Here is a 23047-nt window from a genome sequence, read left to right on the forward strand (position 1 = left end):
CACCATGGGAAATGTCTATTTTTCTGAAGATTCATGGATTTCTATAGTACAAAACCTTTGAAAAACACTAGTGAAAGAACTCTATAGTAAATACATTTTGACTCTGTAAGTAATTTGGGTGGTCAGCTCAAACATTCTTTCCTAGTTTTACTCTGAGGGAATCTGTGAATATCATAGCCCTTTTTTTGTACACACAAATCCAGTTTTATAGAAATCATAAGAAAACAGAGAATGCAAGAAGTTTTGGTGAAAAAAAAATTATCTATCCTTATAGGTGACTACTGTGATTCTTTTCCCACAGAGCTTGGTGTTAACTGTCAATTCACTGATCTACAAAACCAGGGTAAAAGGAGAATGGGGGTATATCTTAGCATGAGGTATTAAGTTCACAATAAACAGCTTTGACAGTGAATGATGATCTGGGAATTCCTTCCACAATAAGCTCCTTATATTCTGGTCTCCAAAAACATCAAGGACAGAACTTGATAAAAAGTTTAATGGTCCCATTGAAAAAAATTGTACTATAAGATTTACCCTTATTTTCCTAAGCTTATTTCAGGTCATGAAAAACACATCCAAAAAAAAAAAAGAATAGTGAATATCGCATCCTATGTAAGGCCTGCTAATATTTTGTATTAACGTACATGCATTACAAAAATAAGTTTTCCTTCAACACTGTATTTGTAACGAAGGGACCATACTGGATATATCCTTGACAAGCAAAGGTAATATTGTCAGCTGTAGTACCACACTGAAAGGAAGCAATGAAAGAATGGCAATTTTAGAGACTGACCTTGGGAAAACAAGGACTAGCGGAAGTCACTGAGATGGTTGTTTATAAAGCCCATGCACAGAAAGAATTCCTTCATAACAGATCTTTACCTTATTGTCATGGTTTGGGCCATAAAATTAAAGATTTTGTCAAGAAAAAGGTTCCCTCCACCACAGATCCCTCACTTCTAGGGTAAATCTCTTTCAGGTATTGTACAATTACATAAAGCAGGAGAATCTGTAAGATATTTACAGGGTACCGTTGGATGCCTCTTGCACTTCAAGCACTCTCCAGGGCACTCCTCCCTTGCAAGGAATGGAGACTAAAATCCATCGCTTCACTCATGTTGTACTTTGCACTTCACACAAGTTGCTAGAATGATCAGAAAATTACATCCACATCACCTGCTTCACTGATGCACTTCCCACATTTCCCACCTCACGTTAATAAAAACAGAGTAAAGAATGGACAAAGAACTGGCCCTTAGCTGGTGTGAAGAGTCAGTTCATGTCACCAGCTGTCACACTGCAAAGAACCAGAGAACCAGAAGATATCACCATGTGGACCTTTTCTCCTTCCTCCCATAAACATTTCCTCCTAAAGTCAAACTGGAGTTACTTCTTTACTACATAAAAATAATAGAGACTTGAATAATGAAATGTAGAATCCCAGATTCATATCTATAAACACTAGCTGTAAGTGCAATAGTAGGAACTTAACATAACTCTGGATTTCATCAGGTTGGTGAACAGCCATCATCAGCCTCTAAAACACATCAACACATCTATTCACAATTGTTTTTTATTATTTGGCTAGATCTAATCCCGCCACTCTCATCTGGCTGGACTCAAAGTGTCTCACCAGATCTGAGCAGGTTTCACTCATCCATGCATAACTGTCAGCTGCAGGACAGGACAGCCAAACATCCTTAGTTAAAACAGACACGGAAACGATGACGACAACTCCTCGTTTTTTAGCTCAACCTGTCATTCAGCTTCGCATCCAACAACTTCAAGGTACAAAAAGTAAAAAAAGGTTTTGATGTACCTTTAAGACAATATTGCCCCTACTTCCTTTTTCATTACCTCTAAGAGTGGAGAACTCTCATCTTCATCACTATTCAAACTTGTTTAGGATGCCTACATATGTAAACCAGAAAAGCAGAGGCATGCAAGGCATAGGATTTGCACAGTACAAGATCTCCAGGTGTTGCCCTCTAGAAACACAGATTACTGCAAGTGGCAAGGCAGACGAGCCAGGGGTGATCCACAATGGCCAGAAGTCTGGCCACAAGAACATCTTCTAATGACAAGACATTTACAAAGGCAAGTCCTGCTAAGCAGACAAGCAGCACTCTCTTAACCACCTTTGAAAACACCACCTTTGAAGAGAAAAACTCATTAATTCACACTGGTTACTACACAGTAATTTTGGAAGGATACCTACCGTGGTAGGAGGAGGAAACAGTAAAGACAGCTGGGTAGTGCAATGAAAGAAACTCAATCTTTGTTGTGATGAGACCCTTTGCCCTCAATCCCATGTTCCTTGTCAAATATGTCGGTCTTTACAACATTATATAGAAATGAATATCACTGAAAAGGAAGGAAGGAAGGAGACACACATGATGTGTAAGGTGGTACTGCCCAGTGGGCATAAAAGAAACACACATCAGGCATTTCCCATTCTCCTCCATCCAGTGATATGCATGAAGCTTAATACTGCACCAGCACTGAGAAGAAGTCATTCAAATTAGCCAATAGGTACTGGTTGAACACTGCAGGAGTGTAGCATGGAACCCAATCAGGAAGAGTTTCAAATTAAAATCCACTACCCTGCTCATGTGTACGGTCATGAGCAACAGAGAGACCAGTCCCTGGATCGCTCTGACAGGTGGATTTCATCTGCATGAGCAAAGTGATGGGTATGTGCTCTGTAATGAACGTGAGCCCGGTAATGTGATGGCAGGGAACCATTGCTACTCCTATGCTACAGGAAGAAGTCTGATTTAGATTCCCAATTTTCTATCAGTGTTAGACATGTAAAAATATATGGTCTGTTTCTCCATACACTCACATGAATTTTATGCAGCTGTTACTACATTTTCAGTGAAAAAACCCTGATTTATAATCATTGTAAGTAGGAGGAGGATTAAGACTAAAATATATCTAGGGAAATAGGTGTTCAAAGAGTTTAGTGAATTATTTGATATGAATAATTCATTTGAAAAAATTGATATTTTTCCCTAGTCCTGAACAGCCCAAGAACAGAGTGTGAATGTTTAACATTTATAAGCTACTTGCGATTATTTGTGAACTACATCCAGTAATTTGTGTTCTATACATAACTCAAATAGGAAATTATGATTATTAAATAAAATATAGAATTTACAACTCCCCTAGCAAATTATGTCTTTTGACTAATTTATGTAATAATCTTAGCTAGTCTGCCCTTCATGGATTTCAAACTGCATGTTCAATATTTGCAATTATCTGTGCAGGCAGCAGTTACGTAAGTCATCTGATCAGTAACAGAAACACTACCATGTGGGATGCAGTCAAAATAGAAAACCCAGCACATTCTACAATTTCAAACAATTCAGAAAATACTGAAGCATGCAATTAAAATTTACAGCTGAGTCTTTTCTGTTCAAAAGCACAGGGGTAGGAAGCTTTTCCCCTCTTCAGTAAGCACTACTGTCTATAGACATACATGGAAGAGGCGGTACGGATACGAGGTATTGCTTGTTCTTTATTTTTGTCCAGAACATTAAGTGTGGTGCTTAATGTTTTTAATAGGTAAGCAGCCCTGAGGTGTTGCCTGAGGTTTGTCACTGGGGCTGGAGAGGGAATGGGGTGCAGCAGAAGAACAAGCAGCTTAGCACATGTGAAAGAAAGGCTCGGGAAAGGCATGGACATGGACAGCCAGTCGAGACAGCTTGAAAGAAGATTTGGTCCAATTTTCATGTTGGGTAGGATTTCCCCTGTTCCCCTTTTGGAAACATGTTATGTGAAAAACTAAATGCTTTTGATCACATCACCCTAATGATAGTTGCCGACCCCCAGTTAGACCAAACTGGGGCCTCACTGAAAGATAGAGGAGCTTGGTCTTTAGCTGGGGTGGAGCCAGGATTTCACACTTGATGCTTACAATCATGGTTGTGCTCTTCCTCTCTGTTGTTATTAAACAGTTTTACTAGGCCCTCTTCCTTCTAACTGCTTTATGTCTCGTCCCAGTGCTTCTAGATATTTTTATCTAGCCAACTGAAAAAACCTGAAAGAAGCCCATATTTGACACAAAACAACTTCCACTGGCTACTGGTGCTCATTATAACAGGCTGTCTCTTTTTGGTGGTGTTGGACACTCTGCAGAAAAATCGAGAGGGACTAAAGAGCACCATAATGCGTGCTTAAAGCGAACAGCCCACTGCTGGGATATATATGACAGCAGCTAAAGTGATTCCTAAAAAGTTTGCCCTAGCTTTGGCACAGCAAAGCATGACTGTGTCAGCAATGGGCATTTCCTTACTATGGAAAGCACCTCCACTAAACCGCAATGCTGCCTACCACTTCTAGGCTGTATGAAACACTGAGAAGAAGATAGCAATATATTTGATATATAAAATAAACCATAAGTGCTTTGAAAATACACCCAGACAATAGATCAGCCTCTCCTATTATCTGCTGCCTTCTACTTTTAACAACCCCATGAGTTCTGGACATGTTTTTCTTTATAATTAATATTTTTATTGTTGTCATTTCCCTCTCTCACCTCCTTTTGTTCTCATACTACTTTATTCAGAAGTGAAGGTGGCAGTTTTTAAATCCAAAAGGTACTGAATGTTAAGGACCAAAATTTCATATTCAATCACTGAAATAGCTGGCCTGATTTTCCCCTGCACATACAAATCTTCTCTTGCTGCAGATGGAAATGATTCTGATGATACTCCTATTCCCATCTGTGTAACACAGTTAAGGCTATTGAGGTTTGTGGCATTATGTGCAGTTTAAACTGGTGAGTTTAGAGTGAGTCTAGTTGTCTGCATAGTGGTAATGATGTCTCCTCTGCGGTCACAGATGTAGACAGGTACCTCCTTAGTTATTTCCTGCACAGAACTATGGGTCCATCTGCACTTGCAACTCCTCCCTCCAACTCACTTCACCTCCTTTGTGAAGGAGCCTTTCATCGGAGCCTGTTGTAATCCCTTATCATGAGCACATGGATGAAATTTGAGAATTGGGGTGCTGGTTGCTCCCCGGGCCATTCCCTCTCCCCCACTGCATATGCCCTATTGCTGTAAGACTCCACAGGCCACTCTCCCTTGGTCTGCTAGTTGCTCTTTTGCTTTGAAGAAAATTGGCAAGTGTACCGGAGGAAAAAAGGCAAGTTTTGTTTGCCTTAAGCATTAAAGACAACATAATGGTAAATACTGCCAATTTTAACACAGAACTAGTACCTTCACTTCTGTTTCCCTGAAAATTTGAATGAAAAGCAAATGATGTTTTGCCTGTGAATCAAAAACTTGACTGTATGTGTCTGATACCATGATAAAGAAAATACTGGTGAGTTTGAAGGCAGTACTGAAATGCATAATGCTAGAAACACAAACTTTTTTTTTTTTTTCCTAAATAAGAAGGTGCTTTAATAAAAAGTACTTTAACAAAGTTGCTTTAATGAAGGACTAATTGCCTCCAAGTGATGGCATTTGAAAAAAGATGTTACAAGCCGCTTCTTATTCAGAAATTAGCAGCCAAGATCAATAAACAAAACATAAAATGTAGGCATATTATTGAAGCAGATACTGATGCAGACAATGCAGGCATAATACTGCTATAAAGGGTTTAATTTGGTGAAAAAAGCTGATGAAATAAATAGCTGATGTTAATTCTATTGAGGCTGACTTCAAGTAGCTAGTGTTCAACCAGTTTGGTTTTTATATGGCCTTGAAAGATATGCCAACTATAGCTGCTAAATCCATATTGCAATTAGAAATGTTTACCTTTGTTGATCAAAAAAATATGAAATGGAAGAAAAGAAAAATAACATACCATGTTCACACACAAAACAAAAAGAGCTATATCAGGGACATCAGGGAAGGTGGAATACTATAACAACACATTTTATATTGTTATACTATTCCACCCACCTTAATGGAGAACCCTTCGGTGTGGCTACGCCATAGCCTTTTGAATCCAGATTTCCTCCCACTTTCATGGTGTCACACGGCTTTCGTTGCTCTATGTATTCATTCATGGTGGACTCCAGCAGGAAGGCAAATTTGCCCTTGGATTTGCGGACACGAGCTACTCCCTCTGCAGTAGTCCTAGTGAACACCGATGGCTCAGCTGATTTCATGTAGGTCCACATCTTTTCATACACTGCTATTTTTGATCTCTGGAGAAAATCAAAAAGAAGTTAGAAAAAAGAATGTTGCTACATTTCAGAATGGCACTGTCCAAAATAAAATCAATCACGCTAAATTTTTCAAACAATTGGGATTGGGAAAATCATACTTGGATAAGGATTTTCTTTGAATTCCATGATTATTTTAAAAGAAACAAGAAATAACAATATTGATACTATAAAATCAGATATTATTTTTAGGTCCAGTTAGCATTTAGCAGTCACAATAAAATAACTGGAAAGCTAAGCCTTGAATTTACTGTTAGGTAAAGGCAGTTCACACAGTCAAAGTGTTGTATAGTGTATTTTAGGGAATTATATATGAAACAAAAATCCACATTAAACCTGTATGGGAAAGAGAAACGATAAAATAATCTCCCTGTAAATACGGAGCTGAATCTTCAAGCATTTCTCAGCTCTAACATCCACTTCTTACACCATCAAAACCACAACAGCTTAAGTAAGATTTCTGCTTTCAACATTCAGAGTCCAGAATTCATTCAATTTACATTCAGAGAGGCTCCACAACATTTTAAGACATGGTTCACAATAAAACACAGAAACAGCAAATTGGACCAAATATGCTACTGAAGGAAAGAAAATGCCCTAAGCATTTGCCCTAAAGAAGTATTATTTATGTTTTTACAACCACAGTATCAGTGGATTTATTTTAAAGACTCTGATCCTGCAACTAATTGAGTAAGAAATGTGTTGGCTCAAAGAATGCGCAAGAACTCATGGCTCAGAGAACATCAGTTGCAAATTTTCCTGTCAAGGAATGCATGGTGTAACCACAATTAAAGACATAAGCAAAAATAAAGCTTAATAAAAAATAAACCCAATAATTTTCATAGTAAAGAAAGAAGGAAGGAAGAAAAGAAGGAAGGAAGGAAGAAAGGCAGGAAGGAAGGAAGGAAGGAAGGAAGGAAGGAAGAAAGGAAGGAAGGAAGGAAATGCTGTCAGGCTAAGAAGCTTCCCATGGTCGTTAGATTCACTCAACAGCTCTTTTTCTTCCTCCAGCAACAGGTATATATACATGCAAACCAATAGTGCGTCAGCTGAACAATATACGGTGTTTTTATTAATAACAGATGGCACTTGTCTTCTCTTATGCATGCTGCAAAAAGGACTTTTTAACCCAATGCTTAAGTCAGCTTTTATTTGAGTCAACAGCAGTTTCTAGCTAAGCAAGACTTAGTCTATGAGCCCATTCCTACACTGTGCTGAGTACTCCAGGAAAATATTCATTATTATAAAGCCTCAAAACAAAGGGCCTTAGAATATTTAAACAAATATTAAATCCTATAATCTAGGTATTATTTAAATTGACAATGGCTTTAAAAAGCCTGCAACTGAGTCTTTGTATAGGTAAGAGTAATTTCCCTGAAACACGTCTTTTTACTGATTACCAAATGATTGGTCTTACTTGAAAGTAAGTGGCATTTAACCAGAAATGTTCAATAAAAATACCACATAACAGAACATGATAAATTATCCTTGCTTTTTTAGCTTGTCTGTATGCATCATTTTCTCTTTGTCATACATAATAAAATGTAAATTAACAACAGCTGTGCATGTACATAATCACATCCCGCCTTGTCACCCTCTCTTTCCACCGTAGTCTCAGCAACTTTTCATTGACATAATAGTGGCTGAGAGCGCAGCGTAAACTAAGCCACCCATGTATTCTTTTTGCTCAACACTTATGTAATTTCATGGATTTAAATTTACAGAAAGAAAAAAAAATTGGAAGAGAGCAGTAATGAATCAGGCATTATTTCAAGAATATTTACTTGCCTTTGTCTGCCTTCACTTCCAATCATTTTTTACATCTTAACATCCATATCAACAGATTCTTTATAAAGTAAACATCTAATAGGTCACTTTCCTTCAAAACTAAAAACATGCAACACGTGAAATAGCTCTATTAGTAAGAGGAAACAATGACCTACATCAATTGAAAAAGGTTGCATGTAGAGCTACTTTTTTAGGATCTAATTTCCTTTGCCCATCAAGAGACAAAAAAATATTGCAAGTCTAACAAGACATCTGTTCTGTAAGAACATTTTCTTCTCCCAAGCTTTCATTTGTTAACATTCAATTTCTACATGTTCATCCAGAGTGAAAACTGAGGAGCGAACCAACAGATATTCCTTATTATCATATGAGGAAACATTGGAGCTTTCCCCTGCAGTCAGCCAGGATAAGATAATTCTCATTTAGGGCTTTTCTGAGTAGGACTACTAAAAATAAGTTCTTTTCCTCTTGAGTAAGTAGGTCGGAAAATGCAACTCTCGCTATCCAAAACAGGAAATAAGCAAATAGCTAATAGTATCAAAGTCTAAATTTTCTTTATGTTGCCCTTAAAATGACTATTCCTTTTTCTGTTTTCAATCTGGAATCAAAGGAGACTGAATAGCTGTTCAGAGCTTCTGACATTTTGATCAGAAATGATCAATTGATGAGAAAATGTCCTGAAGGCTCATCTTTAGCCAGATAGTAATCACTGACGGAAAAGTTACACATGACTTGGGTAACAAGTCTTCTCCTACTATTGTTTCATGCTAGGTCTTAATTTATGTATTACGCAAACGGTGTTTGTGTAAATATTGTCTGTCAATGATGTTTTATCCTTTTAATCCTTTTTTTAAATCCTTATTTTATCTTTGTCCCTGTTTTGTGAAAAATATTTTTAGAAATGGCACATTCAATATCATTAATGATCGGTATACTGTTGCAGAGATTAAAAATCTAATAACAGGGCCTCAATTACATCATTTTTAAAAAAGTGATCAACACAGTCTAAATCTTGATAAAGATTCAAATTTTGCATATGCAACTATAGTTAGTATTTGTAGTTACTTTTAATGTTTCCCTTTGTATTTTGAAATAAAGGAAAAAATATAAAAAGAACATTGATTTTTCTTCTTTTTTCTCTCGACCCTTTAAAGTGAAAGAATGGCTGTTATCATAGACAGAGAAAGCATCTTCTCTTTAAGGAGAGATCTTGAATGAAATATTGCTTCAAACAAAAAAGTATCTGTGTTTACGGGATGATTTAAAAGAATCATGAAACTTTGGTGACCGAGACTGTTTTTATGTCAAAAGACCTGACCTCATTACTTCAAAAGAACAGCTTGTAAAACTGTTCTGAAACTCTTAAGAAAACAGCTCCATTCCTTCATTCTTTACTGTTTCCTTGGGAATTAATTTTTGCATCATCACCTAAAAAAACTGCAAGCACTGGATACTCTTGGAAATGCAACAAGTTAATAAATCTGAAGTTAAATAAACTTGCCTGGTCCTCAGCATCATGTTTTTAACTATTATCACAGCTTCATTCTAGTTGAAATAACTATTTGTACGCATGCATTGTGGTTACCATATCAGCTTGTGATGGACTGAAACTGGAAATCCCAGCATTTAATACCTAACTTTCCAAAAATTGACCGAAAGAAGAAAATATGGGTTAATCATAGATGAGTATAAATAATGTGTTCTGAGGGATTATACTCTTTTCAAGAAAGTAGGAAATCTGGCCATATCAGGATCAAAATATTTCAGTTCTTAGAGAAGCCTCCTATATCTTAATGCCACCGTTTTTGTAGACACCTGATGTGAAATCAGGGCTTCAAGCTAAGTTTCTGCCACTTGGGGTAAAAAATAAGGCTCCCAGAGAGCATGTGTAGTGTCATATTTAGGTGTACACTGACACCTTGGCTCTAGAAAAAGACAGGTGTAGTTATAAACCTGTCATTGAATTTTATCTATTAAAAAATGAGATACCAAGCACTCTAGCCATTCCAGTGGGATCCCTTCCAGAGTTGATACAAAGAGGAAGATAGTTTAAGGGGTGACTTATTTCAACATAACACACTTGTCCCATACAGGAGGCACAGGGGTTCTTTTCTTTCTCCAGTGTCTACAGCAGAAACCTAGAAAACTAGCTTACACTGAACTCCTTGGACAGCTTCATTATGTGAAGGCTCCACCACTGTATTTGTTTAAATGCCATTTATATCTTATAAGGTGTCATCTTTTTCCAGCTAAGAGAAAATATTTGAAAGTTCTTCTATGGGGATATCACTTGTGATAAAAAGGTTATTTCAGTACAGACCTTTTGGGGTCACTCAGCAGCTGCCCTTGACTTGATACTGTCTATAGTTCACAAATCCCATCCATAATTTTGTTAATGGTTCATTGAGTTCAGTTTGGCCAAACTGAATACCATCAAGGTGCGTGGGACTACCTAACACAGAACGGTCCTCTTTCAATTAGACAGTAAGAAGAAATTATCACTCCATCTTCCTTTCTTCTAAAAATGCCTTTCAGATTTTTACCTTTCAGATAAATAATGCTCCTAAACTGTGCAATTTCCAAGGAAGGATTACTGGCTCACAGCATTTATTTAGACCCATGTTCAAACACTGAACTCACATGCATTCAGTCAGCTAGGCTTAACTTTCATCTGCTAGACATGAAATAAAGCAGGAGGGACTGTTTATTATGTACTCCTTGTGATGTCCAAGCTCCCTGTTTTCCAGCTGGCAAACAGTGAGAATTACATACCAACCACACTAACACGGGAAAGCAAACGAAAATGAAGTAATCAATACAGACAGCACAGACATATGAATGGCTATTTAGGCTATTTCCTAATGCTCCAACCACATCCCCCTGAGATATATTTTCCCTTTATTATTCATCTGAAAGTCAGCAAATTAAAAAATGCATTTCCTTCCCACCCCCCAAGACCCTAAAGCAAAATGCACACAGACAAATCCATAAGTAGAAACAAAACCTGCAAGACCTGATAGCCTATGCTATCATCATAGGCTTTCAATGCTGCACATCATTTCGGTAATGTAGCTTCAGAGGAATCAATAGTACAATGCTGCTTTAATTATCACGGGCTTGAGTATCCCTCGGGGCACCTCTTTTGCCCAGTGTGACGGGATCAATAAGCTTTCCTCAAATTAAAATAACTGAAAACTCCAACAAATGGTGTTGTGGGGGCAAAAACGTAGCTAAGATATTGCAGGAGTTACAAACTATACTACATATAATTGCAAAGTAACATTATTTCACCCTTACAAGCATCTTATAAGAGCAGTCAGTAGAGACAGCTTCTCTAACGGACATGCCAACTTACTCTGAAGAACTCTTTGGTTGACCCTGAGTCCAGTGTCCCGTAAGCGATTTCGGTTTGTTTGGCAAGGTCTTCTGCACTTTCTATGGGCGAGACCATTCTCTCAACAGTCAAGAAAGCAGCGAGGTTAGCAGTGTAGGATGAAATAATGATGAGTGTGAAGAACCACCAGACACCTCCAACAATGCGACCTGAGAGGGATCTAAACATGAATAAGATAATGCACATTTTCCTGTCTCTTAAGCCATGAACAGAAAAAGAGAAAGAGAGAAGTCACCAATACTGCTGAACATTTCATTAAATGACAGTCAATGGGAGGGAGGTAATTTGCATTTTAAATACTAACAAATGCTTTTTCTCTTGAATCTTAATGACTACAGTACAGAGTCCACTGTATTAACACGTATCCTGCACATACAGAAGTTTGAATTCTCTTGAAGAGTAATCCCAGTGTTCTTATTATTTCAGGAAATACCTAACATAGCAAAAATTTTGTCAAAAATACTGGATAAGTAATCTCTTTTTGGAGAAAATAGTAGAGCATGGTAGCTGAAAATCAGTAGGTTTCTCTGTTTCCTCTTAAAAAAAAGGACACAAAAGGCTTTTCACATGGATTATGTTGGCTCTAGGATTAAAATGTCATCCAAACTTATCAAACATTCTACAAGCTACTGCAATCATTTGAACTTTCACAATTTTCTTATTTAAGAAGCAAGCATTTTGTGGTAACAGATATTTATGTTAAGTAAAAAATTATATTTTCCATTTTAATACCTGTTATTTGATGAGAAGGCTGTTGAGGAGTAATGTACATCCAGTCATAATCAGTAGCAGTTTTATTACTACCTTCAATAATAGCAGAGTTAGGCCAATGCTGAACACTCTCAAAATCTCACTGTTAATGGCTAAAATGAAGCATTCAAATTTGAATGATTGGGTCATAATGTTTAATTAAGAAATTATAGCTACTGCACGCTAAAGTTTCAGAACATCTGAAAAGGTTGAGAAATTCAGGACTGGGATCATATATTATGTCTGAGGCACCCACTGTGCAAAGCACAGCTTAGCCATACAGCGTGCCTTCTCAGAAACAGAGAGCCAAATATTCTCTCTGTCATAGACAGTGATACTCTGGAAGCAGTGCTGTAGAACTTGATAGGGAACAGAAATGGGACATTCATTCATGCAAAGCAAATATTCAGCACAATAGTGTGCATTTCATAATTGTAATACAATGGAACTAATTTAGCAACAACACAGTTCTGAAGTCAACTCAGTGGAATTACCCCTGCCTACGCCTGCTGTTTCTGAGAGCTGTTTGTGGTTTATGCACATTGACATACGTAAAATAATAGTAATGACTGAAATTCAAAGCAGATTCTCTGTTGCCCTTATCATAGCTACCAAAAAAGAAAAAAATGAAAAGGCTTCCTAAAGAGTGAACTCCAAAACACTGCCAGGAAAATAAATGAAGGAAGATTTTATGCTTCAGTGTTGAAGATAAAATGCAAATGTAAAAAGATTTGACACAAACCTTGGGGAAATATCACATCCTTGTTGCATAAAGGCACCCAGGGAAAACCAGAGGCTGTTGAATATGCCAAACTCATTGGGAGGCTGGTCACTGGGTCCTTCTTTCCCATCCTCTGGTTCTTCTGTGTGCCACTCATATGGGCTAAACCTGCTAACTAGGAACAGGACCACACTGACACCAATGTAGGCAAAGACTATGCACATCCAGATCTCATACGCCAAGGGGTCCAAGAAGGAGAACACTCCTGGTTTAGATTTCTGGGGCTTTTTGATCATAATGGATATCCCCAAACTCATAAAAGGCTTAGAAAAATCAATGACCTCTTCTCGTACCAAAGTGATGGTCAGAGGCGCAACAGCAATCTCTGCTTTCTATAAAGAAAAAAAGAAATATAGATGTATAGATTAATTGGAGTTGGCTTATACACTCAGCTAAGCAGCTAATTGCAAAGGTTTGTTATTAACATCAGGTCACTGTGGCTTAAATGTTCTTTATACCATCTTTCTATTTCTTTCTATCATAGTCTATATTTACTCAATATGTTTTTAGTAAAACATACACATTGCAGGTTTTTATTTTACAGAATTATAGAAATACTTAATTTTCCTGTTAAGGAGAAGACTCCTAAATCTTATAGAGGTGGGCAGCAATGTAGGTGGATCATTTTAGCTATTCATCTAGATTTAAAGTAAAGGAATTCAAGGAAGAATGGAAAATGAGAATGACCCTATTGTCACTGAAAGTATAGAGACTTTTTTATAAGATCCCAGAAACAGTCATTCATTATCATATTTTCATAGGATATAATCATTCTTTGAGGGAAGCCAGCTCATAGACCCAAGGAAGTTCCAAATAGCATGAAGCAGCGAACGTGATTAACTATTGCCACGATGCCACAAAACTGCACACAGTTGTCTTGGGGGAAAGATAATTCATTAGCAATGAATCAGGTTTTAAATAGTGCAAAAAGGCAAGTACACAGAAAACAGCTGTGCAAAATCATGCGATAAAGGATAAAAAGTGTGCTGAATCCATTCCCATTAGAGACAGGAATAATTTTCAGTATGTTTCCCTAATATGTTTTTAAAATTAAGATGTCAGTCTTGAATGAATGGTTATTGATGATGGTGATTACGGCTGCTAACAATGATGTCTGCATGAACCATCAGGTATTGCAGTTGTGCTAATGGGTCATTTCTGTCACTAGGGACTCAACATCACCTTAAGGTTTGCTCCTTGCCTTGCCTCGTCTTGTACACCAAAGCCATCATTACAGCAGTACTTAAGATCGGAATTGTAAGAGGAACTGGGACAAAAGATGCACCGGCGGGAGGGGAACAGATGCAGAAGCTGCTGAAACCTTTCTCCTGTTCATCAACAGGGTGCTGTATCTAGGTGGATTCACAGAGCAGAGCTGTGCTCTGGGGCCAGCATGGACTTCTACACAGCTCAAGGGCTGAGGAGGGTAACAGCGTATTTTGAGAGCACTTGGTGTTGGCTGCAAATAAGGTAGACTCACAACCTGCCTTCTGCAGTGGCGTTACTCTGCTTCAGGTCCCAAACATATGACATAATCTGCCTGTATTTACCCCACCCCAGGCCCAGTCATCTTCACAGGCACAATCAAGAGCTATTCATAAATCTCCATAATAGAACTGTCGTAGTTTTATTTTCTAAATACTCAGTTGACCCAAATTCACCTTATGGGGCAGCATCTTCAGATATAGTACACAGCCCATAGTTTAGCAAAGCATTTAAGCATGTTTGCCTTTTAGGGTGTTCTTAGGGACATTCATACTTGGTAAAATATACAAGGATATATTTAAATCCCATCAATTTAAATGCGATTAAAACATGCTGAAAATTAAGGATGTGCTTAAATAGCTTAATCCAAGTGTTACTTAAATAGCATGTGTGATAAAGAAAAAAAGAAGCTGAAATGTAGGCTTTTTTGTCATCTCACAACTTTGAAACAGATAAATGCATTTAAAATAATATGTTTTTGTTATTTTATACACTAAGTTATACTAAGCTATACATATTTTATGGAATTCAATTTTAAACTAATTTAATGTAATTAAAATTTAAACCTATTTTGGTAGCAGTATAATTGTGAATAATGCAAAAGAACCAAGCCATTCCGGTGCAGTGGCCCAAAAATGCAAATTTTTATTAAAATTGCTATATATTAATCATCATATTATATCAGTCGTTCTGAAATAGTTGTGATGCAAAGACATCATCATAATTTTATGTAAAGATATTACAGTTTAAGCAACACAATTAAAATCATAATTTTGCAAGCATATCAGAGTTTATCTCTGGTGCTATTGTCTTGGGTAGACATTATGATAATATTGCTAATTCTCTGAATTTTAATGTAAATTTTATAATACAAGGCAATTTTAAAAATTTGGCCTCTAAGTCTTGCAATTACATAAGTCTGACTGAAATAGATATTTTAAGATAGGTACTGTATGAAGAAAAATAACATATCTAAAAAATATTTTTAAATATTCTGAAAGTTGTGAAGTAAATTTGGTTCCTGTAGTCTAAGGACTACAGGATGGTTCGGGCTGCTGGCATTGCTGCATATTTTTGTCTTTCACCTCAGTCATAAATTCCTTTTCTCTAGAAGGACGGTTTCCTTCCTCAGAATCAGTCTTTTATATTCCTAAATTTCAGCTACTGTGAACACCTAATGTGGAGTCCTTGAAATGAATTAATTGAAAGACTCAGGGAAACTGTGATCTATTACTGCTAATTTTCTATTTGTCACATAGTGGTATCTTCATTAACACAGTGTAAATGATAGACCCAGTCAATGGTCTTCAAAAGTGCTGGCTAACACCTCATTTTTTTGTGTCTGTAGATCACTACTGGGATTAAAACAAGGATCCTTGAGCACTCTTAGTTTTTACGATGTGAGGTGGAAAAGTGGCAGCATCATTTTAGCGCAAATTGTGGAGATTTTAAAGACCTAATTAGCACACTGCATACTGTATGCGAAACACTGGATAACATTCATCTTACTAAATTTAAAAGCTTACAGAGAACACGCAGAACTTGAACTACATCAGAACTAGCTGCCTACGCTCCTTTAAATAGTTAAAGAGGAGAAATAGGAACTTACCTATTTTATTGCAATAGTGATCTAATGAGAGATTATTCATAATGTAGATAAACCTGTTTCATGCCAATGAATGTAAAAGGACAGTCCACGGCTAGGTCACAATTAGGTGCCAAATAATTGGAAAAAGTGCAGCATCCCCAGTTTCATAATATTAGTTATTATTTTTGTAAGACTACTGTGTGCCACATTAAGGCCTACATAAACTTTTTGTTGTTGAAAGCTAAATAATGACAATAGCTGTGCATGGTAATCAGCAGCACTTGTGCTTTGCCCAGTTAATGTGCACCATATAATTATGGATTTAAATGATTAACACTATAACAATGGTGCGAACAATTCACGATTTTGTTGCCAGTGAAAGCTGTTTTGACAAAGGCTAATGATACTTCGCACTTGACATAACTACATCTGTAACAGCATTTCAATCATGGCTGCATCACTAACAAGTACCGATAATACCGATGGATTCTGTATCCTTCCAATATGATACAATGGGGCAAGATGGAGTCTGATGGTGAGAGACTTTTAGTTTTCCAGGACACATTATTATAACCTTGTGAATAAAATCTATCCTTGGTACAAGCTGCATGAAGGTGGTAAGCCTATCTGCGAAAAATCATGCAGGCAGTGATTTCAACTTCAGAAGCTTAAGCTTCTCAGATTTTAAACAGAAATGAGTTGTGACCTTTTGTGTTAAGCAGTGAAAGAATAGCATTCTCTGTCAGGAGAATGAATATTTAATGGGAGCTGACTGTTAGTGCATTTGGAAACACCTGTTACGTGTGCTTAATGGTATTTCATCCTCAGCCAGCATTCCTTCTGTGAGGTTGGTACCAAGGGCTATAGAGCCCCACTGGAATACTGCAGGTGTTCGGACAGATCAGGGACAAATGACCAAGATTTCCTGGTAGTTTTTAAGAGAATGTTAAAAACACAGCAGGAAAATAAACACTTCCCCTCCCCCTGACCTTCTGTACAGCCATAGCAAAACTGTACACCGCAGCACTTTATACACTGTTTCCCCTGGGACATGATGGAAAAATCAACTACAGAGTTCAGGTGACAACTGAGCTGCTCTGTGCAGTACCTGAAGGTGTCCAGCTACCAGAGCGACCAACGGTGCATATGGGTCTCAAGGGAACATGGGATAAAATTGGCACGTGTGTCCACCCTCAGTAGCATGTATGGGGCTAAGAGGCATTGGGGTACGGTGTAAAGAGTGGGAGAGGAGGGGACCTTTTCATGTGGCACAGAAAAGGATCAGTCTCACTGGCCAGCACAAAACTGTCTGTTAATCCTTTAATGTGGTTGGGAATTGGAACCTGTAAAATGTTTCCCAAATAGATCGTCTTGTTAACTTGCTAATTCAGTTGCAAATTCTGTCCCAATCCTGGCTGCTTACTAAAAGCCCTGCTTGAAGCATAGCCAGCTGCTTAGAGTTCTTGCGTTTATGATTTGGGGATCTACCAGAGAAGATGAACATCCTCTTATAGCACAGCTGTGCAGGAAAGTCTCTGGCTGACTGATTTTTCTGCTTTCTCTGTATGGAATAGGCTGGGGAACCTGACGTTCTGTAAATCATCTGGCAAGGACTCAAGGAAGTTGCAGAGAGGATGCTCTTCATGGATTTCCTATGGAAATCTTAAGCAGCAAACTTTTATAAGTGAACAGGAAGAATGATTTCCTTTAAAGATACACCTGTAAAGGTACATCAAACATGCTTGGAGCAGCTCGTGGCCTTAAGGCCAGCTGGTACAGGACAGTCTGTGTCATTACCATGACAGTTATTTAACCTCTAAATGAGGATGGCTGCATTCAAGCTGCTTATTGGGAACAGTCTTCCCCCCATGGTCGTGTCCAGCTGAGCTACGATATTGTTTTGGAGAGTAATTATCAGCCAAAAATATAGCAGGGACCATTGTTGCAATTTAACAGTTAGACAAGCAAGTTCCAGTGCCCAGGGACATTCCCTGGTAACACTGATATACTGGGATAGATATAGGCTAATGGAGCCTTTGGACAGTACAGCAAATATACTAGGCGACAGCAGACTTCTGTTCTTTCAATAAAAGAACAACTCCAAGAGCTCTGCTATGGTCCATTCCCAGAGCTCAAATCCGGATTCACAATCAGACTGCAGCCTTCCTAAACGCATAGTTGTGCAGGAGCTTTTAAACTTGGCCATCAAACCTTTAAAAGAGTCTTCACTTCATTCTTTTCCATTACAAAAAATGAAGTGTTGACCATGTATTCTGGGCCATCCTTTTCATGCAGGTCATTTGCAACATGTTCCTCGTGCCCGTGTTTTGTTGCTTTCAGCTATGTTAACAGCAGCAGTTCACTTTCCAGTATTGGCACGAACCTCTGTGTGAGCTTCCTAATGGAACTTTGTGTTTTAGTCGAGCACTAGGGCAGTTTGGGTTTGATAAGGTAAATTTTTGAAGATAAATAAAAGGGGAAAAAAAAACAAATTGAAAACTAAAGTGTAATTTCAAGTTTCCTCTATAATTTTCAATGATAATTTTCATTATAGGCCACTGAAACTCTGAAAACTCTGCCTCTGGGGAAGGGAATTTTCACACAATATGTAAAGTTTCTCAGATGTTTTAAAAAAGCTACTGGTGTAAAACAGTGCATAGCCATTGACATCCATGCAATGACTATTGTGATTAAAAGCCAGACAAGGAGTTACCTCCATTTTGATAAAATAAGTTGGAAATAACCTTGGCTTTTAAAGGTAGAGTTTAGCTGCATCCAAGCCACTAAAGTGGATATACATACTTGGTGATCATTTAGCTTTTTCACACTCTAAAGGCACAAGTGAGGTTGGCTTCTCCAAGAACTTGCAAGAACATACAGGGTTTTGTTAGGCCGCTATAACCTTCCCATTCCCACATGGAGGGGAAATCAACAAACTCTGGGCCACCGTTTCCCACACTCCTACAGCACACAGTCTGTTTCATGTTGAGGAGTCCCCTGAACTGATGCTAGTGGAGAAGACTTTGACAAAATTTATCAACTATACTTAGCTGTCAGAAAGGAACAGAAACGGAGCTGTGAGAATAGCCCCCAGGCTTTGCCACACGGGGCCCTAACCATCATTGGAATTGTGAAAACTGTAACTGTGGATGGAACAACTGGTGTGCAGTAGTTTTTTATAGGGAGATTAAGGCATGTTACGAGTTCTCACCTGAATAGTTTTAGGATTTTTTCTTTTATTCCATCACTGAAATGAAAAGTTTCTCTAAGAATTTTGATCTATTCTCAGTGCAGATATTAGCAACTGCAGTCACCAGGAAGCACAGCTCTGAGTTTTGCTACTTTTGGTAACACCAGATACTGTTTCTTTGGGTTTGTTGGCACTATTTTCATTAAATATGACAAGTTCATATTTCAACAAAATTGTTAACTGTTATGCTATTGTGAAGAATCCTTCTCCAGACCACTGTATAATTCCTAGTTGCTCTTAGTTGCTGAACTTAGCAGGTTTGCTCTTAAATTTTATGATTGATGTTCATCTTGAAAGTCTGTCTAAATTCTGAACTACATAATTGTGTACTTGTCTGTAGTGGTTTATCATATATGCTTTATATATGATGGTGGATTCTCCATTTCTCAAACTAGACCAAGAGTCCTATCTTTTTTTTTTTAAAAGATCTGTCCCCCATTCCATGAAAATGAATAAATGAGTGATATTCTTCCCAACTAAGTTTTACAATGCATGAGGAATAGATGCTCTCTAACATCAGTCCTAACATTAATGAATTTTTAAGATATGTACACACTATGGATGTTCTAATGTTACAAGGTACTAGTTGAATAAATAGTAGAATTTGCATGAAACTATTTGATTTTCTCTTGAAAATAAATGAAAGCACAGACATCTGAAACAGAATTCTGTTTCTTTTCTGTGACCCCAAGGTTAAATAAAATGCACGTATACTGCCTCTTTTATGACTAATGCTGTGATAAATTAAATCCTGCTTCAAAAATCGGTATGCTTACCCCATAAACAAGTTCTCCCACCATCCCATTCCAGATTTTTGTCTCTGGATCCCTTGCTCCATATTTTCCATCAGGAACAATGGCAATTTTGTACTTGATACCAATATGTTTTGCAATTTCTGACGCCAGATCTACACAGTATCCTTCAAACTTGTCATTCCCTTCAAACGTATCATGGTTTTTCTTGAACATAACATATGGGGCTTCCTATAATAAAAGAAGTAGAACTGTAAAGGAGAAGTATACAGAATATACTCTGAAAAGTAACATGTAATTTGCTGACTAAACAACATACATCTTATAAAAAGTTCATGGATAGTATTAACACATTTAAATTAAAATGTATGAAGAGAAATGATTCTGGAATGGTACACTATTTATGCTGTAATTTGGCTTATACATTTCACAAGATTTATCAACCTTAAAAATTATAAACGCAAAAACTATCCAAGAATGCACATAAATTATACTTTGTTTTAAATGAAAGACCTTTGTGCGGTACATGCTGAATTTAAAGCGTGACTAGAGGTTGCACCTCTACAATGCAAATGACTGTGGGATAATGCAAGGTATAATTTACGCTTTTGACTTCAGTTAAGTAAGCATATCCTCTAACATAGTGGGGTCACTGTCATGTAATTTCAGATGCACAGGCTGAATGATTTGCTTTCTCAGGGTTTAGAATGAACAGTTACTAAGAGGCTACATACATTTTAGTGAGAACATGTTCCTGAGGAAATACATGCCTTCCCTTTTGAATAAACAGTGCAGACTCTGCAAGGTCTTTTAGGATGAATCTAAGCAATACGCATGGACAAGAATGGTATTAAGCTGACACTGACTTTACATGCTGTATGAAAAAGAAGTACCAAAAGATTTTTGGTTGGTGAGTGCCATTGAAAACAAGTGAAACCTGTCTCGAAAAGCGGACCTTACATTCACTGTGTAAACCATACTAACAATATAGTGAACATTGTGTGATTGTGAAATCAAAGTAACATTGGGAAAACAAGATCACATTTTTCTTTTTTGCTCTGTGTGGATTTAGACATTAGCAATCATTATGTTAAACTATACTTTCTGGTGGTATTTTAAATTACTTCACATAATTCATATTCATAGCCAGTTCCAGATAAAATACTTGTCATTAATGTCACCCTTTCTTTGAATTTACATCGCAAAATACTGGCAACTTAAATCTTCTCTGTGCTGGCCCTGGCAAATGCTGTTTTTCTGACACTAACCTTGAGAATACTCTGTCTGCCCTATTCACATTTTTACTATATACCTAATTAGAAAAAAAATAAAATAAAGGTAAACATGTAGTCTGAGAACGTCTGCTTCATTGAAACTACATCAACATCAGCTGTAAGCAACAACAATTTTGTAACCTCTGTTAGGTGTTTAACAATGGAGGATACATGGCATTACATGAGCAATAAGGGGACTGAAGAAACCAATTCCAAAAATTTTCAGTCTGTCAGGTATATTTTTCCTTTTGGATACTAATATGTAGCTTCTATTAGCAGGGTGTGGATCCACCCAAGAGAAGAACTTGATAAGCAAGCCTGAACAGTATCTTTAATTTACTATTATAAGGTGAAAAAGGCAGAGAAATAGAAAAGAGAGAGATTATACGTGGGAGGCACTATTCTCTTTACTTATGTAAATTTACTCCCTGTGGTAAATGTAAATTGGACCCACCTCTGTATAAGGGTCACAGAACAGAGATTTGGGTAATGTGAGTGGAGAAAGTTGTCTAGTTTGTTTACTTCAATGTGAAAGAAAGGTCTCAGATTAAATCCAACAGTTTGGGAATGAGGAAATGATAGTGTTTCCTTTAAAACAGGGTCAGGTTCCTAAGTATTGCAGGAATGTCTCACTCTCAGGTGTATTCCCAGAACACCTCTTCTCCCACAGTCTCCTTCTTATGTTATTCTCTGCTATGGACATGCCTCTTTGGGCCACAATCCCTTACCAGTAATTCAGTGTGGGAGGCCATTTATGCGTTATGACCATCACTTCAGCTAAGGAATCACACAACATAGAAAAGTGTCCACAATGATCAATTCCAAACTCAAACTCTGTCTGACTACCTGGTTCCTTGACCTATATGTAAATATCAATGTCCAGAGAAATTTGAGGTTGACAACAGCAGATCGCTGCCTTTCTTGAGCATGTGATTATGACCACTGCACGGCTAAGGATTGCCAAGGACTTCTAAAACTGGAGCAATCCCAAAACAAGCTGTTGTCTCGAGGCGTGTGGCCTGGGCACTGAGAAGAGCCCTGAGCTACAGCATTAACTACATACTCTAATCACTACAGTGATGCAGTGCAATACCTTTGCCCATCCAGAGTTTGTATCTTCAAAGGAAAAGTAGTATTACCAGCAGCCTGCACCGTTTCTTGTATTCCTATCTCCACTTAAACCAGCTTAATCTCAACTACCTGTCTTCCAGAGGGAGGGAGAGAAGAAAGCAAGGAGAAGGGGTCCTGCCCTCTCTTTACAGTAGATCTTAATTTGGGGAAGTATTTTGGACACATGCATCAAATGTTTCCCTTATGTAGGCTTTTTTTCCCATGAGAGGAAAACCCAAAATCTGGGTCTTTCTATAGATGTCATTTCACAAAAATGTTTAAAAACAGAGGAGAAAAATACTATGTCTCCTGACTGTGATTTAGCCAACTGCTAGGTAGAAATACAACCAAGTCTTGTCCAGTATCCTGCATTTGTGGACTCTCCTTACAAGCTTCACTTATGTTTGCTTCCTGCACCTCAAAAGCAATTTTATTTTTCAAAGACCAGAGTTAGTGACTGCTAGCTCTTCTGATCCAGCCTTTCTTATAAGTCCCAAGCCAAAGGCATACAATTAAAGTCACACAAGGCAATAATGATCCTGGAGAGGGACACAAAGCAGACAGGCGCAGAGGAGGCCAGGTCAGCCTGCTCCTTCTCCCAAAACCCAGACACTGTGTTTCTGCCTGCACCTCATCACTGACAGAGCTGCTACAAAAAAGCATTTCCATTGTCTCTGTACAGCAAAGCAAAGTG

General features: G+C 37.7%; 1 protein-coding gene across 2 annotated transcripts in view; it reads right to left on the minus strand.

Moving 5' to 3' along the window:
• Positions 1-23047, minus strand: part of GRIA4 (glutamate receptor, ionotropic, AMPA 4) — a 240600-nt gene that overhangs the window by 36580 nt on the left and 180973 nt on the right. For both annotated transcript variants that reach the window (XM_009890916.1, XM_009890917.1), the window contains exons 10-13: positions 19994-20200; positions 12856-13226; positions 11325-11523; positions 5916-6163 (exon numbers count right to left, since the gene is read on the minus strand). In XM_009890916.1, the coding sequence (XP_009889218.1) occupies positions 5916-6163; positions 11325-11523; positions 12856-13226; positions 19994-20200 (1025 nt within the window). The remainder of the gene's footprint in view (positions 1-5915; positions 6164-11324; positions 11524-12855; positions 13227-19993; positions 20201-23047) is intronic.

This window comes from Charadrius vociferus, unplaced genomic scaffold (genome assembly GCF_000708025.1).
Source record: "Charadrius vociferus isolate BGI_N301 unplaced genomic scaffold, ASM70802v2 scaffold118, whole genome shotgun sequence".
Classification (NCBI taxonomy): domain Eukaryota; kingdom Metazoa; phylum Chordata; class Aves; order Charadriiformes; family Charadriidae; genus Charadrius; species Charadrius vociferus.